Raw genomic sequence first — 20,336 nt, forward strand, 5'->3', positions numbered from 1 at the left:
CAATATACACAATAAAAACCTGAATGGCTAGGGATCAAGTGAATGTGCAGTCAAACTATAGTAGCCTCACTACGAATAGTCGATGTATCGCAGGTCAAAGAACCACTCACACTACTGCAGCATCAAAAAAATCACTGACAAGTGATTAGACATCCAAGTGGTTTCTCGTGTTGGTCATGCTCAGTGCAAGTTATTCTCTAACAACTATTTGCATTCTCACCTCAGTATCTCTACACTGCAGACTCGAGACTCATCTATCCAGAAAGAAAGTGATTCATGCATCGATCTTAAATGGATTGATCATTGTCCTCCGTGATGATCCTTTGATCGGAAGTATTTAGAAACTAGCCACTAATAATGTATGTCTCAAATTCTCAATATCTTGAGAATATATAAAATCATCTTTGTTAATTTCTAGAACAAATCATGAACACATAAACATGATTGAAATAAAATTATCCTTTATTAATAATAAATATATTACAAGTACAAAGTTATATTCTGAAATTACATAATGTGTCGGCCAACAATTGACTTATAGGACATACATCTAACACGATGCTCGAGGAACTGATGTCGGATGCTTTCGGATTGAAGCCCTATGAATGGGACTACAAGAGCCAACTGAGGAAACTCCAACGACAGAGGGAGAAGTATCTCTTTTCCATGGCGGCTTACTACCCGTACGTAGCAACAGAGGGGGGTATGTGTTGGACATCGGAAAGATGAGCGTGCTCACTACGGGTGCGGCGATGGTGCGGCCAGCGGTGTGCAAGGGGGCAAAGGAAGAAGAAAAAGAAAAATAATAAAAAATATAATATATATATAATAAATAAATAAATACAATGAGGTTATAAACTAGTTGGATTGAAAAAAAATAGTAGCCTCATTGCAGAACCTATATTATCATGGGGTCCACGTAGGAAACATGCCATGCCAAGCACCAACTAACGAAGAAATGACAACACTGGCTGAATGACATACCTAGCAAACCATCAAACCCCAACATGTCATCATCACCTTGAGTGTTAGGAAGCAGGGGTCACCATTTGGCCATCCAATCACATCCTACAGAACAGTAACAAGTCGAAATCAAAGAAAAGGAAACTATTCAATGGTCGTAATCAACTTAGATATAAGTTATAAAATCACATGGCAAAGAGTCAAGATATTTGTAAAGTTTGTAAACCGAGTTCCAGAATGACATCAAACTTGCAAACCACACTGGCCTGTCCTCCCCACAGATATAAACACACGAGGATCCCAACAAAAATTGTTTACTCCCCTTTCCCCCAAATGTCCTTCAAGTTATGTACAATGGACATGGCAGAAATCGGCACATATCTAAGTATCTTCTATCCTGTGAAGAGACTTATACCTCATGTCAACTACTGACATGATAGCAAGCCATTGTCATTAGACAAATTGCTCTTTTACTGCCACTGCTGCTTCTACCTATACCACATGGCGTCCGCCCCATGCTCAGCCTTCTCTGCACACAAGTTTGTGATACATATGAAACTCAAGGGTGTAAGGTGTGTCCCACTCCTCAACCAGATAAATTCAGACTTCCCTATTCCCATGGCCAATGAGAGTTTGTCCTAACATGTACTCCATAGGCAGCAGTCACACAAGGATAGCATCCTTCCTACAACCAGATGATTGCATGTGGAATTCATGTGGCGTGTCAATATTGCAAATATAATATGCTGAAATAATGAGGTGCCACCAAGGTGCTAGAGTGTCATATATATAAAAAAAAAAAAAAAAAGTTTAAATTGTTGAGGCAATCAAAAATTTTGATCACGCAGCATTAACCATCCAGAATGTCCAGGCAGAGTTTAAAGAATGTATGTGTCCATCATATGCAGTTGCATCAATCAAAACAAATTTTAACCTTGAATTTGTAGCAATCAAGTGCTACAGATTTTAACCTTGAGTAACAACAAGTTTTGTTGTTGTATTTAAATCAATCGCAAATTGAACTTATAATTTCTAATTGCCAATATACCGGGATGAAGAATAAAAACATGAAAAATACTTCCCAAACATACAGAAACAGCCGCCTTAAACTATTCCGTTTTCTGTCCACTTGCATCAGTCATGCTGATTCCATCTCCTTGTACCACTATTTGTCCCCTAGTATCTTGGATTCTCTTACATGGCTGTCCTATTGTTCGATGTGATTATTTTGTTGCTTATGGTTTGTTGAGCATGATTGTTTGTGTATATAAGGGAATCCTTGTGGGGAATTGTTAAGATTCCATCTAGTGAGAGATTTGTTATGTAAAAGTTTTTTTTTTTTAATAATAAATTACTTTCAGATTCTATGATTTGTCAAGTTTTTTCAAATGAGGTTTATGAAAAGGAACCAAACATATAGATTTCATAAATCACCTCTTCTAACAAATCCTTTTTAGCAAAGCTTGTTTTGAAGTCAATTTCTGTGCCATACCATCATCTAGGCTATATTCAAAATGCTCAGTTAAAAATCCCCTTTCACTTATCATGTTTTGTGGGCTTACAAGCAATAAATGAGGGATCAAGTAAGAATTGAGTATAATCAAAGGTTGAGAGGTAATAAAACTTAATATATAAGGTAGTTTGGACAAGTACAACCAATAATTGAATAAGGGACTTCTATAGAAACAAAAGGATGCAGCCCAGTGGCAGATCTGATTCCCTATTATTTGAATATATCCGACCACTTGTCTTATTCTTGATTTAACAGAGATAGTGTGTTATGTCCAGTTCCTGACAATTGTGACTTTGGACTGATTTGAAAAATTATTAGCTCTAGTCTGAGGGAAACCAAAGGAAAAAACAGAGAGGACAGGTTCACAACTAAAACACTAAATCTTTACTTCCTTGCAGCTAACTCAAGTGCAAAGAATCAAAGCTACATCTTCTGCTATGATCTTTTGAACAAGGACACGGCAAGACATGGTAGGCAATCACCAAATTTAATCCTGTGAGAAAATTTCATATTTAAGTTCAGATGACATATATGCTTTATTAGTTCACATCAAAAATTTTTATTAAAAGGAACAAGAAAAGAAAAACGGAGAATAGAAATTTTTCCAAAGAAAAAAAAAAAAAAAGAGAAATCTCACTCGTGAAAATGTCCAAAATTTATCTTACAAACTAATAGATCTTTGAAATTTAAGCACCGCTAATCTAGACCTATATGATATTAGGTCTAAAGAGCTCAATGATGCTCTCAAGAATGGAGATCAGAAGGAGAGGGAGGACGAGGAGTACGAAAGATGGGAGGAGAGTGGTGAAGAGAAAGGGTAGATAAAGAAAGAGAAAGAAAATGCTAGAGAAGTCTTTATTCCGCCAAGTGTAGAATGGTTGGTTGAAATAATATTCCACCAGATTCCACTATAGATATCAATTCCACTCGAGTAGGGACGACAGTCGGTGGATTTTTTCATGTATCCAACTTAATAGGACCCCTTTAGCAAAATCTTATAGGATTTAGAACAAGTTTGGGATTTAAGATTAAAAGTCCTTAGAATTTGACATAAGTTTGGAATTTGCTTTTAGAATGCCCACTATGCAAACCCCATTTTATATAATCATTATATTTTTATAAAATTTTATAAAAATATATATATCGTGATGGGACTTGAACTCTAAATCAATCTAACCTCTACCTTTGCTACTAAGTTACAAAACTCATTTATATTTAAATTATTTATCATTTTATTTATACCTATTTTTACTTGATATTATTCCCCCATTTTAAATTTTGTTGTGATTGGGTACCTGACTCCAATAACCCAATTCGAATAGTGATTAATTTGAAGGGTTAGAGTGCCCGACGTATTTATCTTTTTTGATGGGATGGGTTTGGGATTTTTAAACAAAATTTTAATTAGGTTTGAGATTTTGGATAATAGAATTTTAAATGGGTTTGGATATGGCAAGGGCAAATTTTTCTGGCACTCTACCTGCTGCCCAAGGATACAAATAGGTTGGGTTAGACCGGATCATAAGTGATCCAATCTAGTTATTTGATCGGATTTTAATATTGGATCCAAACCTAACCTAATAGAAAATTAGATCAACGATCAAAATTTTTGACCTAGTTGATCATTCGGTTCGAATTAGGTCTATGTATAATCTAACGTCAATTCGAAGGATTTGGATCTAGATCGGATTTAGATCAAATATAGCCAACTACTTTTTAATTATCAGATAACTAGCTACCATAAACCACACAAAATAGATAATAAATAATATTCCTTTTAAAATAAATTAAAATATAAAAATAATTTCAGACCAATATTTATATTAAAATATTGCCCACACAAGTCTTATATCACAGTTGAGAGGTTCCAATGGATACAAGTCCCAATAGGGAGTCATAAAGTAGACGATCTAAAATTGACCCAAAAGTCAAACAGAGCGGATCCGATCGGATATGGTTTGAATTTAGTAAACCTAGATCCATCCCTGAAAATAGGACAGTTCTAATGTTAGAACCCAATCCAGCCCCACAAGTCCTTTAAAATAGGACGGATCTGATCTAAATGGGTTAGATCGAATTAAGTCATGTGTCAACCGGACCCTTTTGCAGCCTTACCATTGCCTTTCCTATACCTTGATGCATTGGTTTATCCATAGGATAAACCCATTCCTCAGGAAGCAAAGGAATTGTGGGAATATCCCCCACTTATTCTGCAACCAAATACCATATTAGGCCGGTGCAGTGAGAGTTTGTGACTGACACAGGGTATGGCTTATGGTGGCGTCTGGGTTGACGAGACCTTGGCTGATCCAAGTAACTATGACAGAAGTGAAGGAATCAATAAACATATTAAAGATCACGCATGGTTTTAATTTATAAAAATGAAAGATTACAACATATCATATTTATCATAATGACATCTTCATTTTAAAATTATACTTACCGTACACAGAGAACACCTGGATCCAGTTCTTTCTACAAGGGCTCAAAATTTATCATAGAAATCTGGACAACCAGAGAGACTTGTTACAGTTTTCAAGGACTAGTTTATGAGAGTTCATCTGGACTAATCCAAAGGCCGTGCAGAAGGTCGTTGGCTGGTTCCAACTGAGTTCAGTTAAAGTGCTTTGAGATTGAGTCAGGATAATAAAAAAGCTTGGATTTCTTAAGATCAAGACCAATCATACGATAGAAAAACTCACTAACTATGCAATTTAATAGTTGGAACTTTGATATCAGAAAGCAGCCTTCCAAGGATTTCTCTCAGTTGACAAGAGTCTGCAAAACAAGGAAAGAAGACAAAGCCTGATACAGCAACAGAATTCATCTTCAATACAGCATAATCTGATATAAATATGTTTTTCATTTCATAATCAGACAATTACATTGTTTTTATTTCATGCTATGATACACCACAATCTGAACTCTCACTATGTCACTGGTCAAGGTACAAATATATTTCCTTGTGTGTTATCAAAATCCAAGAGTGTATACCAATGAGAATGGGGTCCGCTAGTTGGCACTCTCCCCAGAAAATGCTAGGGAGGTAAGTTTCCTGGCTCAATACCAGAAGGCAGCATTCACACACTATTTTTTCCCAGAAAAGGGAAATCCAGCAATATAATACCATACAGGAAATTGACAAAGGAAAGCTCACCAACATATCATATGAGAAGTGCTGATGGGGAGGTAGGTTAGAGCTAGGCCGTGCAGGAAAAGGGTGTAATATGCTCACAACAATGTTTCTTCTCTTTTCGCTCAGAAGAATGCAGTCCACACAACATGGTTACATGGAGGATTGGAATATTTGAAATCTCATCATGACAGTATAGATTGATCTCACACCTAAGATCTCAAATTGGTAGTTTGGAGGCAAGCTGAGCTTTTGGCTGATGCATTACCAAAGTTCCATTGCATGAAAATTTTGATGTGAACAATCACTATGGGTGAGTGCACCAAATTCAAATCTGCACTTTTGCTGCAGATTACTTGGACCGCTTGATTGTGAAAATGCCAAAGAAGTGATTATCCGTGACTGCATTGATCACAGCATGTGCAATATCATCAACACTCAAAGGTGCTGCCAAGAGGAGATCAGAAGCAGGCGGCAAGTTCAGGGGCTTTATAAAATTTTCAGCAGCAAGCAGTAGCCTCTGTAATGATTCACCTATAATATCAAGTGGATTTCAAAGCCATCAACCTGTCTCTTACCATAAATAAAACTTGGTCTAAAACCAACACCTCTTTAATCATGTGGAAATTACAAAAATATTGGGGAGGCCAACATTTATGAAATAGTACCCAGTGGTAACTGCTTGAAGGAGATGCAAAACTTATACCTGAGTTTGCATATTTAACGGAGACCTCTGATTCAGCTTTTCTCTTGCCAGTGAAGTACCCCAAGATGAGTAGAAATATGGGAGACTGTAATCATGTACAGAAATCATCATGGACTTTGGAACTCTACATGGGGGAGAACTTGAAGGATAGTTGAACATGCATCACTTTTGTTGCAGGCAAAATAATTTAAACAGTTCTAATTTGTGTTGAACGTCAAAGCAGAACAAAACAGCATCCTTCTCTCTCTCTTACCAGCAAAATGTGTTACAAGGAACAAACTACTCTTCTCATGTATGCGTCCACACACAAAATCTATATGTTGAGTAATTAAACCTTTTATGTACTAGTCATATCCAAGATGAATTGATGGATATAGGCTTGTCATTTTTTCCTATGCCTATTTTCATATTCTTCCCCTTCATCTATCCATTTTTCCCCTCCTTTCTCTCTATTTTCTCCAACCAACACCCCCCCCGCACCTTCCAGGCAAAAAAAAAGAACTAAAAGAGATGGAAGAAGGGAATGTGAGGGCCTGCAAAGTCTTTGGGAGAAGAAACTAAAAGAGATAGAAGAAGGGAGAATAGCAAGAAAAGACAGTTAACAGGACATGAGAAATCCACCACAAGAAAATTAATGACAATTCTCAAAATAGCCAAAAGCCATGCTTACAACCCTTTACAAGCTATATAAACAGACTTAATAGTTAGAGAAACTTTAATCCAGATCCTACATCTAATTGAAGGATTGAACATATGACTAAAATTTTAAAATCAGAAGAAGGTCTTCACTAATTATAGGCGAGTTTTGATACTACATTTTGACTAGAAAACACTAGAATTTGGCCAAGGACTTTCCAATATCAAGTGTAGATCTCAAATAGACCTAACCAACAACTCCACTATCCTGGGAATATGATACATGCGACAAAAGTTGCACCTTATGGATGTTTGCTGATTCCATGTCAACTACAACAGGATTGAACTCTTTAATTAACAGCCTTTGAAAATATGAGACATTATAATCCCCTCTGATGAGATTAACTTGGCTCGAGTTCCAAGATGCTTTCTTTGGTATTCTTTCCATTCTTCATAGTTTGTGGTAGGCTTAAAATGGGCCACACTGAAATGAATGGCTCAAGACCCAACCTGGGAAAAACCAAGCTCGAGCTAAGGTTTTAGAGTCCCAGGCTAGGCTGGAGTGTGGAACACAAGCCTAAGTAATACTTGAGTCAATCCTAGGGTAAGAAATGAGTAGTGTTAGGCTGAAATTGGATCATATACTAGTATATCCATATCCATATTTGTTTTGTTTAATGAATACAAATGCAAATTCGGATATTCATCAAATTGAATAATTCATATTCATATTTGTTTTAAATGGATACGGATACAAATTGGATACTAGAAATATGGATATAAATGTTAAATGTATGACCTGGAAAGTCAATTGTTGGCTAACATATTATACTTTTCAGGACATATTTTTGTACTTAATTTATTGAAATTAAGAAAATAGGCAATTATTTTCATTCTAGAGTAATGTGTCCTAGAATCGTCCAAGGAGTTAATGGTCAATGACACATATTTTCAAGAGTTGAGAATTTAAAACATGTCATTATAGATTAATTCCTAAATTGCTCCTCGTCGATGATCATCACAGAGAAGATGATTGATCCGATAAGATTGGTGCACAGATCGCTTCTCTTTGGATAGACAGATCTTGAGTCTACAATGTGGGGACACTGGAACGAGAGTGCAGATAGTTGTTAGACAACGATACTGAATGTGATCAAAAACGAGAAGTCACATAGATGTCTACTCACTCGTCAGTGACTATCTCGATGCTGTAGTTGTGTAAGTAGTTCTTTAACCTGCGGTACCTCAACTGCTCAAAATGAAGTTGCTGTAGTTTGACAACATATAAACATGATCCCTAACCATTCGAGATCTTGCGGTATTCGTTGGCTACAGTACATTCGCTGTACAAGTAGGATGTGCACTTGTAGGAGATCTATCGATCTTAATAGTTGAGGAGTAGTCCTATGCGATCTAAGAGGTAAAATCCTCAAATCTGTGACCACAGTAGCGTGATTATGCAAAGAAGTTTTCATGGGATTCACGATTAAACTCAAGCTAATTAAGTCTAGCATATGACAAATGCTTAAAGTTTGACGAGGTTTCATAATCTGCATCCTATCGAGACTCTCGATAGAAGAACTTGATCACACGATAACTATACCTAGGGATTCATCTTTCTGTTCTGCTGGATTGCCACTACATGCTGCTAGGTGTCACTGGTGAATTGTAAAAACTCACTAAAATCATTTTCGAATCAACGATCCTTGTTGGGTTAAGTTAGAATCGTTCCGACCCATCGAAAAAGTTTCAATGATATTGTGATGGAAATCACGGTATGTCTCACTATTAGACATAATAGAACCTGAGGGATCACATACAAAAGGAGTATGACCTGATCAACGGCTTGGATCCTTATCAAATTATCAATTAGGTTGATGGTTTAAATTAAGAAACTGCTAATTTATAAGTGTTACAAATTTAGTAACTGCTAATTGTTAGCAGAGAGATTTAATTGCAAATGTTGTAATACAATTGGACCTAATTAAATTATGAATCAAGTCCTAATTAATTTAAATCAGATTTAATTTAATTGGGCTTGATTTAATTTAAGGCTAATTGGGTTTAATTATCCAAGTAGGACTTGGATATCAATCTTGATTAGATCAGGTTTGATAGTCTTTTCGAATTTGATTCCAATCAGATTCGAATCGAATTCGAATCGAACCCAATTTGAAATCCAATCAAACCAGATGCCTTAAGCCCCTTTTACTGGGCTTCTCTCTCTTATTTGGACATCCAATTGAGTGGGGCATGAGATTTCATGTTGCTTCTCCCCTTGCGCGGACTCTTCCTGATAAAAGCCTATTTGATTTCAAATTTGATTTAGATCAGGACTTATCAGATAAGGGCGTGAGAATTGATTTTGTGCGATAAAAATTAAAGGAAACGGGTAGGGCGTGCGTGGGGTTTCAAGGGTGTCTTTCTTTCTTGCCGCAGGCTATAACCTCCATACCCTATCCTTTCTTTCTTACATCCCCACACCCCATATTCTCCTCATATAAGATCAGGGAGAGAGAGATTAGAGAGAAGAAGAGAAGAAAAAAGTATTTTTCTTCTCTTCTAGGCATCCAATACAGATTCCGACAAATCAGCGCGAAGAGTTTGTGCTGCAACCCTATTCTTCGAGATCTAGAAGAAAAGATTCAAGATCCAAGCTAAAGAGCGAGGCCTGCAAGGCACTAGCACCTCGATGGCCTCGGTGTTTCGATCAGATCGTCTCCACGTGGATACCAGCAGAGGCTGGACATGTGCGTGGCTCCAACAAAAATTTCGAATATCCGCAGGATCCGATCCGATAAGATGGAAAAGCGATTAAGGTAATCTATCTTCCTTCACTGTTTTGATTTTAGATCTATTTATAAAATTTATTTATGCATGTTAATCGATCCTTAGGTGATTTTATGATTAGATCTTAACATGTCTCAGATTAAAATAGTTTTAATCTTCTTTTTCCGCTACAAATGTTCATGAGATAAAATTTTGCATGCCTATCACCTGAAATCCAACAGTGGTATCAGAGCCACGTCGATCTAACATGCATGAAATAAATTTTTGATCTGATTTCTGATTTAGATCTGAAAGTTAGGATTAATTAAAATCAATCTTGGGCTGATATAAGGTTGTCCTGGTATAGGTTAACCCTTTATATTGAAAGGGTTGTCCTAGCACAAGATTGATCGGCTTTGAAAACTATTTTCGAAATGAAAAAATTTATAACTTTAGATCTAAAAATTGATATATGAGATATGTCATGTTTAATGTTAGATATGAAATTAAAAGATTAAGGTTTGCATCAGACTGATATAAGGTTGTCCTGATATAGGTAAATCTCCTATATTGAAAAGGTTATCCTAGTACGATACGAACCGATTTTTGAAAAGCATTTTCAAGGTATTTTAATTTCAATTTTAGATTTGATATGCATGTATGTGATATGTGCTTAGTTTTAAATTTGAAAATTATATTTGTGATATTTATTTTTTATAAATTTTAGATCTAAAACTGGATATATATGATATATAACATTAGGTTTAGATCTAAAATTGTTTCGAGATCATAAGCCATTAATTCATGCACTTAAACCTAATCTAAAAATTATTTTTAAAATCTATATTTTAGGTGGTGCATGAAGGTATGGGTTGAACAATTAGGTCTAGCGATTGGACTATAATTAGAATTTTTTATTAGATCAGGTTAGAACCCTTGTCGATTTTGAGCAGTTGAACGATCCTAATCAATAGTCGATTAGAATTAGATCAAAGGGGCTCAACATCGAGTTTAGTTGTAGTTGGTCGCATCGATTCACATTTGATGTAAGTTGATTAACTCAAGACCTAATTTGGCTCAGTGGGTCGAGTCCAAATAGCTAGGCTGACCAATTCAATTCTAATTGATCAATTGATATCTAAAGCAAGTCTCGACCGGTGATTTTAATTGAGAGCATGCTTATCTGACCATTCCGATGGTATCTAAGGCAAGCATCGGCTGTTCTCTAACCGATCTCACTTATCTGACCAACTTGGTTGATTAAGTTTTGAATAAGATTGCTTAGTCATTCGTATTCACCCATACCGATTAGGTTGGTCAAACATGAGATTGTGCTGACCTAATCTAGATTAATCAGATATGAGATGTGCTGAACTAAATCAAATTAATTAGACATGAGATGTGCTAACATAAACTAGATTAGTCAGACATCAGATGTGCTGATCTAAACCAGACCAGTCATTTACATGAGATATATGTGACTATGTAGAAGAGAACTAAGTCAAACCTTTCCATAAATATTAAGTCCTAGATCTTCCACCGTTGTAGGAGTGTGGGCGTCCTACTGGTGTTGATTGTTCTCAGCTGGTTATAGTAGTTCAGTTGCACCGAAAAGACGCAACCACCCTATTAGCATGAGATATTGCTCGATAATGATGGGGTTAGGCCCAATATTCCGGGCACGGTAAGGGACTTAATGACGGCTTTACCTATGCGTTGAATGGTGGGTCTGACTTAACTAAGGATTGGACCAATATTACAGGCACGTTGAGGCTTTATGACTTAGAGACCAATTGCTGCATCATGCTTGAGAAGCATTGGACAATAGTTGTCCACTCATCGGTATAGCGTAGCCCAATATTCCAAGCACGGTGAGATACGCGCATATCGATGGGACCACAGTACCCACTAGGAACCCTAGTCGCGTAAGGATTTTTGTATCTCCATGGGAGAGTGTGAGAGATCCATGAGAATAGTAGGAGTCTAATTTGTTTCTTAAAATCCCTAGAACAAATAGTAATTAAGTACAAACATTTAATTAGAATCTTCTTCTCTTTTTAGTTCATAACTCAGCTTCAAACCCCTTAGCCCGATTTGTAGGGTTCAACCGATTGACCGGGATAAACTACAAACGACTAACTTAGAAACTTCAGAATAGTTCTGAACTCAGAAAAAGTTAAGGTATGTTCTAGACCAGAACTCCCCTTGTGTTACCAAACCATCCAACCGCTGAAATATTCAGTGCTTGATAAATGGACGCATGATAGCAATTAGGTTAGATGCTATATCTTGGGCTCAAGGCCCAGCATGAGGACATCAAGACTTTAGGGCTATGATAACTCATCCGCAAGAGTTGTATGGTGAGCAGAGCCAAACTGCACTTGGGCAATCCATCCATGATCATTGTTTGTCAATGATTAAGGACCTAAAAGAGCTTGAAAAATTCGAAATGACCATGTATAAGAAGCTGCATGTGTATTTGATGCAGCAGTCCCTTAGCAATTTATTTGGTCAGTTTATTGTAAACTATTATATGAACAAAATTAATAGCATATTACAGAAATTACTAAACATATTGGTGATCACTTAAGGGATCTTGAAAAGTTCAAAGGGCTTGTATTCTTGGTGTAGAATGGCATCCGGTTCCAAGAGAGAGTTTGTTGGAACAAGGGGTCTACGAGAGAATGAGCCAAAAAAAGATCTTCTCAAGGAGAAGGCGTCTGACAAGGAAAAATGTTTTCACTGTAGTACTGACAGCCACTTGGAGAGGAATTGTCCTTCTACCTGCATAGCCTAAAGAAAAAGATGTGACACACCTTATGAAGATATGTCAAATCTGTTTGTTTGCATACTGATGTATTCAAGTAAATAGTGAGTGGCGTAGGATCTGAGAGATCTAGGGATAAGATAAACCATAAGAATAGGTGATACCTCAAATTAGATTATTTTGAAGAAGACAGGATATACAAACTGAAAAAGAAAGTCTCCTAAGCCCAGTGAATTCTGAGTCATACTCAGTGTGGATCTTGTCTTCAAAGAAAAATGACCAAACTATCCTTTGTGGGATATAGGAGTGGACCACTGACATACTTGTCCTGGAACACACTGATGTGTGTGGCTCATTTGATGTGCCGGCCAAGGATGGTAATTTCTACTCTATTAGTATGGGACACAAGTCTGAAACCTTTGAAGAGTTCAAAAAATTTAAACATGAAGTAGAAAAATTCAAAAATTTCTTAAGATTCTTCGATTGGATCGAGGAGGTGAATACCTTAATGAAAATTTTAAAATTATCTCATGCAAATAACAGTCTCACATTGGACTCCTCCAGGTACTAATTGGGAATGAGTATAGGAAGAATTGGACCCTATTAGATATGGTCCGATCCATGATGAGGTTCGCTCACTCACTAACCCTTATTTCTTTAGGGACATACTTTAATCCATTGAATGGGTCTCTCTAAATCCGTTCCTACCACACCATATGAGATGTGGCATGGTAAGAAATTGAATTTTGATCATCTCAAGATTTAAGGTTGTCAGCCCATGTCGAAAGACAACAGACAGACAAATCAAAGGCTAGATCTATAAAGGCTTGCTTTATAAGGTATCCTAAAGAGTTGTTAGGATACTAATTATACTTTCCAGCAGATCACAATGTGATTGTGACCCGTCATACCATGTTCTTGAAAAATAGTTTATCCAAGATGGGAGTAGTGAAAGAAAATTGAGCTCGAAGAGAGAGTCTCTGAAGAGCAACGAGCTGAAGATCTGACTGAACCCATTCAATCTGAGTTAATGTAGGACCTCTTCCACCTTATAGATCGAATAGGATTTTTTATCCTCTTGAAAGATACTTAAGATATTCTGACAAAGGAAATAGAAAAAATTTCCTCATGAAAAATAGAAAATATGGAGATGATCCCAAATCTACAATGAGACAATGTTAGACATCGATTTCAAAAAATGGATGGAAGCAATAAAGTCAAAAGTTGACTTGATGCATTTCAGCCAAGTCTGACCTTAGAAGATCCACCAAAAGATATAGTACCTATTGAATACTTAAGGATCTACAAAAGAAAGATAGATACGGATGGATAGGTAGAGACCTATAAGCGAGGCTTATGGCAAAAAATTATAGTCAACGCGAAAGCATTGACAGAGAATTTTTGCCTATAGCCATGCTAAAATTCATCCGGACACTGCTTGATTTTGCGACATACCATGATTATGAATCTGATAATGGATGTGAAAATTGCCTCCCTGAATAGATATCTTGAGAAAGATATCTATATGGGGTAACCTTTTGGATTTCACTTCCAGTGATGGAGATCACAAGATAAGCAAAGCTTCAATAGACTGAAACAAGCATCTCGGAGTTGGAATATTCCATGTGATCAAATTATTTGATTTCATCAAGAACGAGGAGCTATGTGTTTATAAGAGGGTCAATGAGAGGATGAGATTCTCCCGATTGGAAAAAATGTTTCCATACTGACTTTGGTTAAAATACGGTTGTCTAAAAAATTCTCCATAAAAAACTTGGAAAGCATCCTGTATCTTTGAGATAAAGGTCTGTAGAGACAAATCTGAAAAGATGCTAGGCCTTTCACAGAAAATATACATAAAGAAGATACTAAAGAGCTTCAGTATGAAAACTTCAAAAAGGGGATTATTACCCCTTAGGCAAGGCATATATCTCTCCAAGAAGATGTGCCCAAACACATCTGAGAAGATTTAGCTCATGAGCTGGATCCCTTATGCTTCGACTAAAAAGAGCCTCTGAATGCCATGCTATGTACTTGACTTGAAATAATCTTATTGTGTCACGAGCAAATATCAGTCGAATCCAGGTGTATGACACTGGATCGTTATGAAGAACATCCTTAAATACTTGAAAAGCACTGAGGATTTGTTTTTGATTTTTGGAGGGTTTGAGATGCGGGGTTTAGGATACACAAACCCAAATTTTGCATTTGACACTAATGGTAGAGAGTCTACATCAGGATGTGTGCAATATGAGAATTGGTAGATTAGAAGAGTTCCAAATAACTAATCATTACGGATCCTATGCAAGCTGAGTTAGTCATTGTTTTCAAAAATGCTAGGTAAGATCTTCTGGTCCAAGTAACTTTGTTGTAATTTGATGTCATGAGATGTTATCATAGTGACAATATCGACACCATAGCCCTTAGCTAATGGAGCTTGGGTCTCACCAGAATACCAAGCACATGGAAAGGTGATACGCGACTACCTTAACATGAAAGATGTCAAGATGAAAAGAGTAGACCCCATGAAAAATGTGGTGGACCCACTAACTAAGCCATTTAGCCAGCTGAAGACTGAAATCCATCTTGAGAAGATGGGACTTAGATTTACAGCCAATTGACTTTAGGTCAAGTGGGAGATTGTTAAGATGTATGATCTGGAAAGTCAATTGTTGGCTGACACATTATATTTTTCAGGACATGTTTTTGTACTTAATTTATTGAAATTAAGAAAATAGATAATTATTTTCATTCTAGAGTAATGTGTCCTAGAATCGTCCAAGTTAATGGTTAATGACACATTCTTAAGAATTGAGAATTTAAGATGTGACATTATAGATTAATTCCTAAACTGCTCCCAATCAATGATCATCACAGAGACGATGATTGATCCGATAAGATTGGTGTACGGATCGCTTTTCTTTGGGTAGATAGATCTTGAGTCTACAGTGTGGAGACCATGGAATGCCGTACCGCCCCGTACTGCCTGTATCGTACCGTACCGATCTCGTATCGGTATGCCATATCGAAGTGTACCGACATTACCGTATCGTACCGAACCGCGTACCGACATTAAACAGAATTTCACCGGTATGGGATCCGGTATCGGTACAGCGAACCTTGGTGGGGACACTGAAGCGAAAGTGCAGATAGTTGTTAGAGAACCACGATACTGAGCGTGATCAAGAACGAGAAATCACATGGATGTCTACTCACTCATCGATGACTATCTCAATGCTGTAGTTGTGTGGATAGTTCTTTGATCTGCAGTGCCTCGACTACTCACAGTGGGATTGCTATAGTTTGATAACACATAAACATGGTCCTTAGCCATTCGGAGCCTTGCGGTGTTTGTTGGCTACAGTAGGTTCACTGTAGGAGTAGGATGTGCACTTATAGGGGATCTATCGGTCTTAGTAGTTGAGTAGTCCTATGCGATCTAAGAGGCTGAGTTCTTAAATCTGTGGCCACAGTAGCATGATTATGGAAAGGAGTTTTCATGAGATTCACGATTAGACTCGAGCTAATTAAGTCTAGTATGTGACGAATGCTTAGGGTTTAACAAGATTCCATGACCTACATCCTATCGGAACTCTCGAAGAAGATTTGATCACACAGTAACTACACTTAGGGGTTCATCTTTCTGTTCTGCTGGATTGCTACTACATACTACTAGACGTCAATGGTGGATTGTGAGAACTCACAAGGATAGTTTTCGGATCAACGATCCTCATTGGGTTAAGTTGGAATCGTTTCGATCCATCGAAAGGAGTTTCGATGATAGTGATGGAGATCACGGTATATCTCACTACTAGACAGAATAAAATCTAAGGGATCACATATAAAAGAAGTATGACCTGATCAACGGTTTGGATCATTATCAAATTATCAATTGGATTAATGGTTTGAATTAAGAAACTGCTAATTTATAAGTGTTACAGATTTAGTAACTGCTAATTGTTAGCAGAGGGACTTCATTGCAAATATTGCAATACAATTGGATCCGATTAAATTATGGATCAAGTTCTAATTAATTTTAATCAGATTTAATTTAATTAGGCTTGATTTAATTTAAGACTAATTGGATTTAATTATCCAAGTAGGACTTGGATATCAATCCTGATTAAATCAAGTTTGACAGCCTTTTCGAATCGGATTCGAATCGGGCTCGAATCGGATTCGAATTGAACCCAATTTGAAACCCAATCAAACCATCTGCCTTAGGACCCTTTTACTGGGCTTCTCTTTCTTATTTGGACGTCCAATTGAGTGGGGCATGAGATTTCATGTTGCTTCTCCCTTTGTGTGCGTGATAGGAAAGGGGGCACTAACCACCTCCCTGGGAGTCTCTCTAATCTAGGCCTCTTCCTGATAAGATCCTATTTGATTTCAAATTTGATTTGGATCAGGACTTATCAGATGAGGGCATGGGAATTGATTTTGTGCAACAAAAATTAGAGAGGGGTAAGGCATGCATGGGGTTTCAAGGGTGTCTTTCTTTCTTGCCGCAATCTATAACCTCCATGTCTTATCCTTTCTTTCTTACATCCCCACACCCTATATTCTCCTCAGATAAGATCAAGGAGAGAGATTAGAGAGAGAGGAAGAGAAGAAAACAATATTTTTCTTCTCTTCTAGGCATCCAGTACATATCCCAACAAATCAGTGCGAAGAGTTCATGCTGCAACCCTGTTCTTCAAGATCTAGAAGAAAAGATTCGAGATCCAAGCTGAGCGAGGCCTGCAAGGTGCCTTGATGCTTCGATCAGATCGTCTCCGTATGGATACCAGCAGAGGCCGGGTACGTGCACGGCTCTGACAAAAATCTCGAGCATCCGCAGGATCCGATCCAACAAGAAAATGGAAAAACAATTAAGGTAACCGATCTTCCTTCACTATTTTGATTTCAGATCTATTTATAAAATTTAGTTATGCATGTTAATCAATCCTTAGGTGATTTTATAATTAGATCCTAGCATGTCTTAGATTAAAATAGTTTTAATCTTCTTTTTCCGCTGCGAATGTTCATGAGATGAAATTTTGCATGCCTATCACCTGAAATCCAACAATAAATACAAATATAAGTTGGATAATTGAACTTTATGACCATAGGATCAAAGATGTCACTAAGTGAATGGTGAATTAAATTAATAGCATGTTAATGTGGTTGTATATTTTCCTTAAAAGTTAATGAGTGCTATATAAAATTAAGTAGAGTTACAAATAGACTTAGATGTTTGGAATCGGCTTCAAAAGTTGTCTATGTGTATCCATTTTTCTTTGATAGACATGGATACGGATATAGATATTCGGATGCTAAAATTTCTATCGATATCCTAATAGATTTGGATATAAAAATGGGTCAAAACGGATATTATCCAGTCCACTTTCATCCCTAAGTAGTGCTCATTTTGAGCCCACCTTGGTTTGACTCGGGTCTATTTGGGCTTGGGCTTGATAACTGGTCCAAGCTCAAGCCCAATGTTTAAACTTCGGGCTTGCATTGGGCATTGGCCTGACCCGACTCATTGATAGGCCTAGTTCCAAGATATTTTATTATGGGTTTCCTTCTATGCTTCATAAGAACAAAGGATTCCTTGAACATTGATTCTTGCATGAAAGTCTTCTTCGTAATGCCTTAAATTTTTGAAGTTTCCTAGCAAAATAACTTCCTTTCTATGCAAGGTAATTTTTTTCTTTCATGTTCAAAAAGGAAAAAACGCCGAGCATCATGGACTGCATTCCTATCAAATAACCATGGTCATCCTAAAACAATTAGAGTGACAATCATCAAGATGACATCACACATTATTTGATCTTTGTAACTATTGCCAATAGAAATGTAGATAATATATTGATGTTCAATGGTGATAACATATTGATGTTCAATAGCGATTTTCCATGATCATTCATCCAAGCCATTAACTTGTTTTGGGACTATCATTAAATTGTTTTTTCCACTATAAGTGATTGTCTCATATATATTTCCACCACAGGTACTAAAAATCCAATGGTGCTTTAAATCATTAATAGATTTTTCCTCTGGTCCATTTTTTTTCTTTTAAAATAGCAGACTTAAAATCTTTTGAAAAAGAAGGATTTTCATCTTTAGAAAACATACTTGCATCTATAATAACAAATCCACTCTTAAAGATGAATCAAGAACTTTTGAAGAAAGAACACTAAACTTTAGAAAATGATCTAGATGCCTTTCCATATTTAAAAGTAAAAGAAATAGGAATACAGGACGTAGGGTTGACCTTTGGTTTAGAGGAATTTGTTGAAAAACCAATATGCAACGTCTCATGGCATTCAGCTATAGAAAGGGGAAGTGGAGAAGAAGGAATCAATTCTTTAGAAGAAAGTTGACTCTCTAATATTAACATCACCCGTAAAATATTCCGCCAATGCTCTAAATTTTGCATTCATTGCCATCATTAGATCCTCCACTTCTGAATCCATTATCGTGAGAAATCCTCTCACTCTGATAGCAAAGAGAGAACGTAAGGGCCCACATATTCTCTGGAAGAAGAGATAGAAGGGAGAAGAAAAGTTAGAATAGTGTTTGAAGAGAAGGAAAAACAGCGCAATCCACCCATAAGAAAATCAGTAACTCATAATTCTCAAATACCAGAAAACATTATCCACAACCCCTTCCAAGCTATATAAACAGGGTCTTAATAATATTAACCTTAGACAACTTTTGATCCAAATCCTACATCTAACTAAGGGACTCAAAATATGATGAAAATTATAAACATAGGAAGAAAACAACCATCATTTACAGCTGAACACTACAACCATTTTTTGACCAAGGAAGCACAAAAATTTGGCATTGCCATAAAATATCAATTGCAGATCTCAAAGAAGCCTTTCAAACCACTCCACTCACTAAAATCCGATATTTATGCAAAAAGTTATGCACATGAGGAAGCTTTCTGGTTCCACTGCACAGGCTTTGATATTCTCTTTTGCTCCCTTTTCTTTTAAAACCTAAGATACAAGGCAGCTGCTCAGTCTGCCAAGGCAATAATGAGTCAGCATCTATCAAGGAGCACTTTTTTGTCTAAAACATTGATCAGTAGTAGAGAGCTTGACTGTAATGTGCCAGATGCAGCAACTATGCTACCAGAACTTGAATTTGAATTGTAAGAATAGATACCACAAAATTAATGCAATCCAAGATTTTCGATATTCACATTGCTTTTTGTTCATTGACTGCCTGGATAATCATGGAAATCCATTTGAATCAATAATACTTATATGACGAAGTTGCTTGCATCAGCAATGCATGCTTCCATCCAATTATATCTCCAGCCTTGCCTTAATTACAAACCTTCTCCCATTTTAATGGATGAAATCATGATTTATTGAATCCTAAGAATTCACAACCAGGTCTTAGTTGATAATTATTTTATATGAATGTGGTGCAAAATTTGTTGCTTGAGGTAACTATGGGAGAGAGATCTACCACCAAGAGACCAATTAACCAGTAAGGCATCCAACCAAGGTTCGCCATCTCGGTACCGGGCCCTGTACCAATGCCAACCTGTTATTGTGTCGGTATGAGGCCGATTTGGAGTACCGAGTGTCCATATGCTTCTGTACTATATATTGGTACCGAACTGATACGGTGCAATATGCCCTGTACCGCTGGATTCGGTACAATACAACAAACCTTGCATCCAACATTGTGGTAACAACATTTAAGTTTATCCAAGACAATGCCTTTAAAGATCCCCTAGACATGAAAGGAGCCTAAGAGAGGGGGAAGAGGGCAAAGTGTAATATAGACTGCATTCATCTTTTAGGCACAAATATTAACTAAAAAAAAAAGGAACACAATGTAA

General features: G+C 36.9%; 1 protein-coding gene across 5 annotated transcripts in view; it reads right to left on the reverse strand.

The window, feature by feature from the left end:
- Positions 1-550: 550 nt before the first annotated feature.
- The window catches only part of LOC105059259 (uncharacterized protein At1g32220, chloroplastic-like), a 62,925-nt gene continuing 43,139 nt past the window's right edge, over positions 551-20,336 (reverse strand). For 2 of the 5 annotated variants that reach the window (XM_073250348.1, XM_073250350.1), the window contains exons 5-9: positions 18,747-19,008; positions 6,316-6,400; positions 4,920-6,143; positions 985-1,068; positions 551-738 (exon numbers count right to left, since the gene is read on the reverse strand). In XM_073250348.1, the coding sequence (XP_073106449.1) occupies positions 5,962-6,143; positions 6,316-6,400; positions 18,747-18,911 (432 nt within the window). In that variant the 5' untranslated portion in view covers positions 18,912-19,008 and the 3' untranslated portion in view covers positions 551-738; positions 985-1,068; positions 4,920-5,961. The remainder of the gene's footprint in view (positions 739-984; positions 1,069-4,919; positions 6,144-6,315; positions 6,401-18,746; positions 19,009-20,336) is intronic. The other 3 variants (XR_012137603.1, XM_073250349.1, XM_073250351.1) reach the window with 3 other exon arrangements.

The sequence above is a fragment of the Elaeis guineensis genome, chromosome 16 (assembly GCF_000442705.2).
Source record: "Elaeis guineensis isolate ETL-2024a chromosome 16, EG11, whole genome shotgun sequence".
NCBI lineage: Eukaryota > Viridiplantae > Streptophyta > Magnoliopsida > Arecales > Arecaceae > Elaeis > Elaeis guineensis.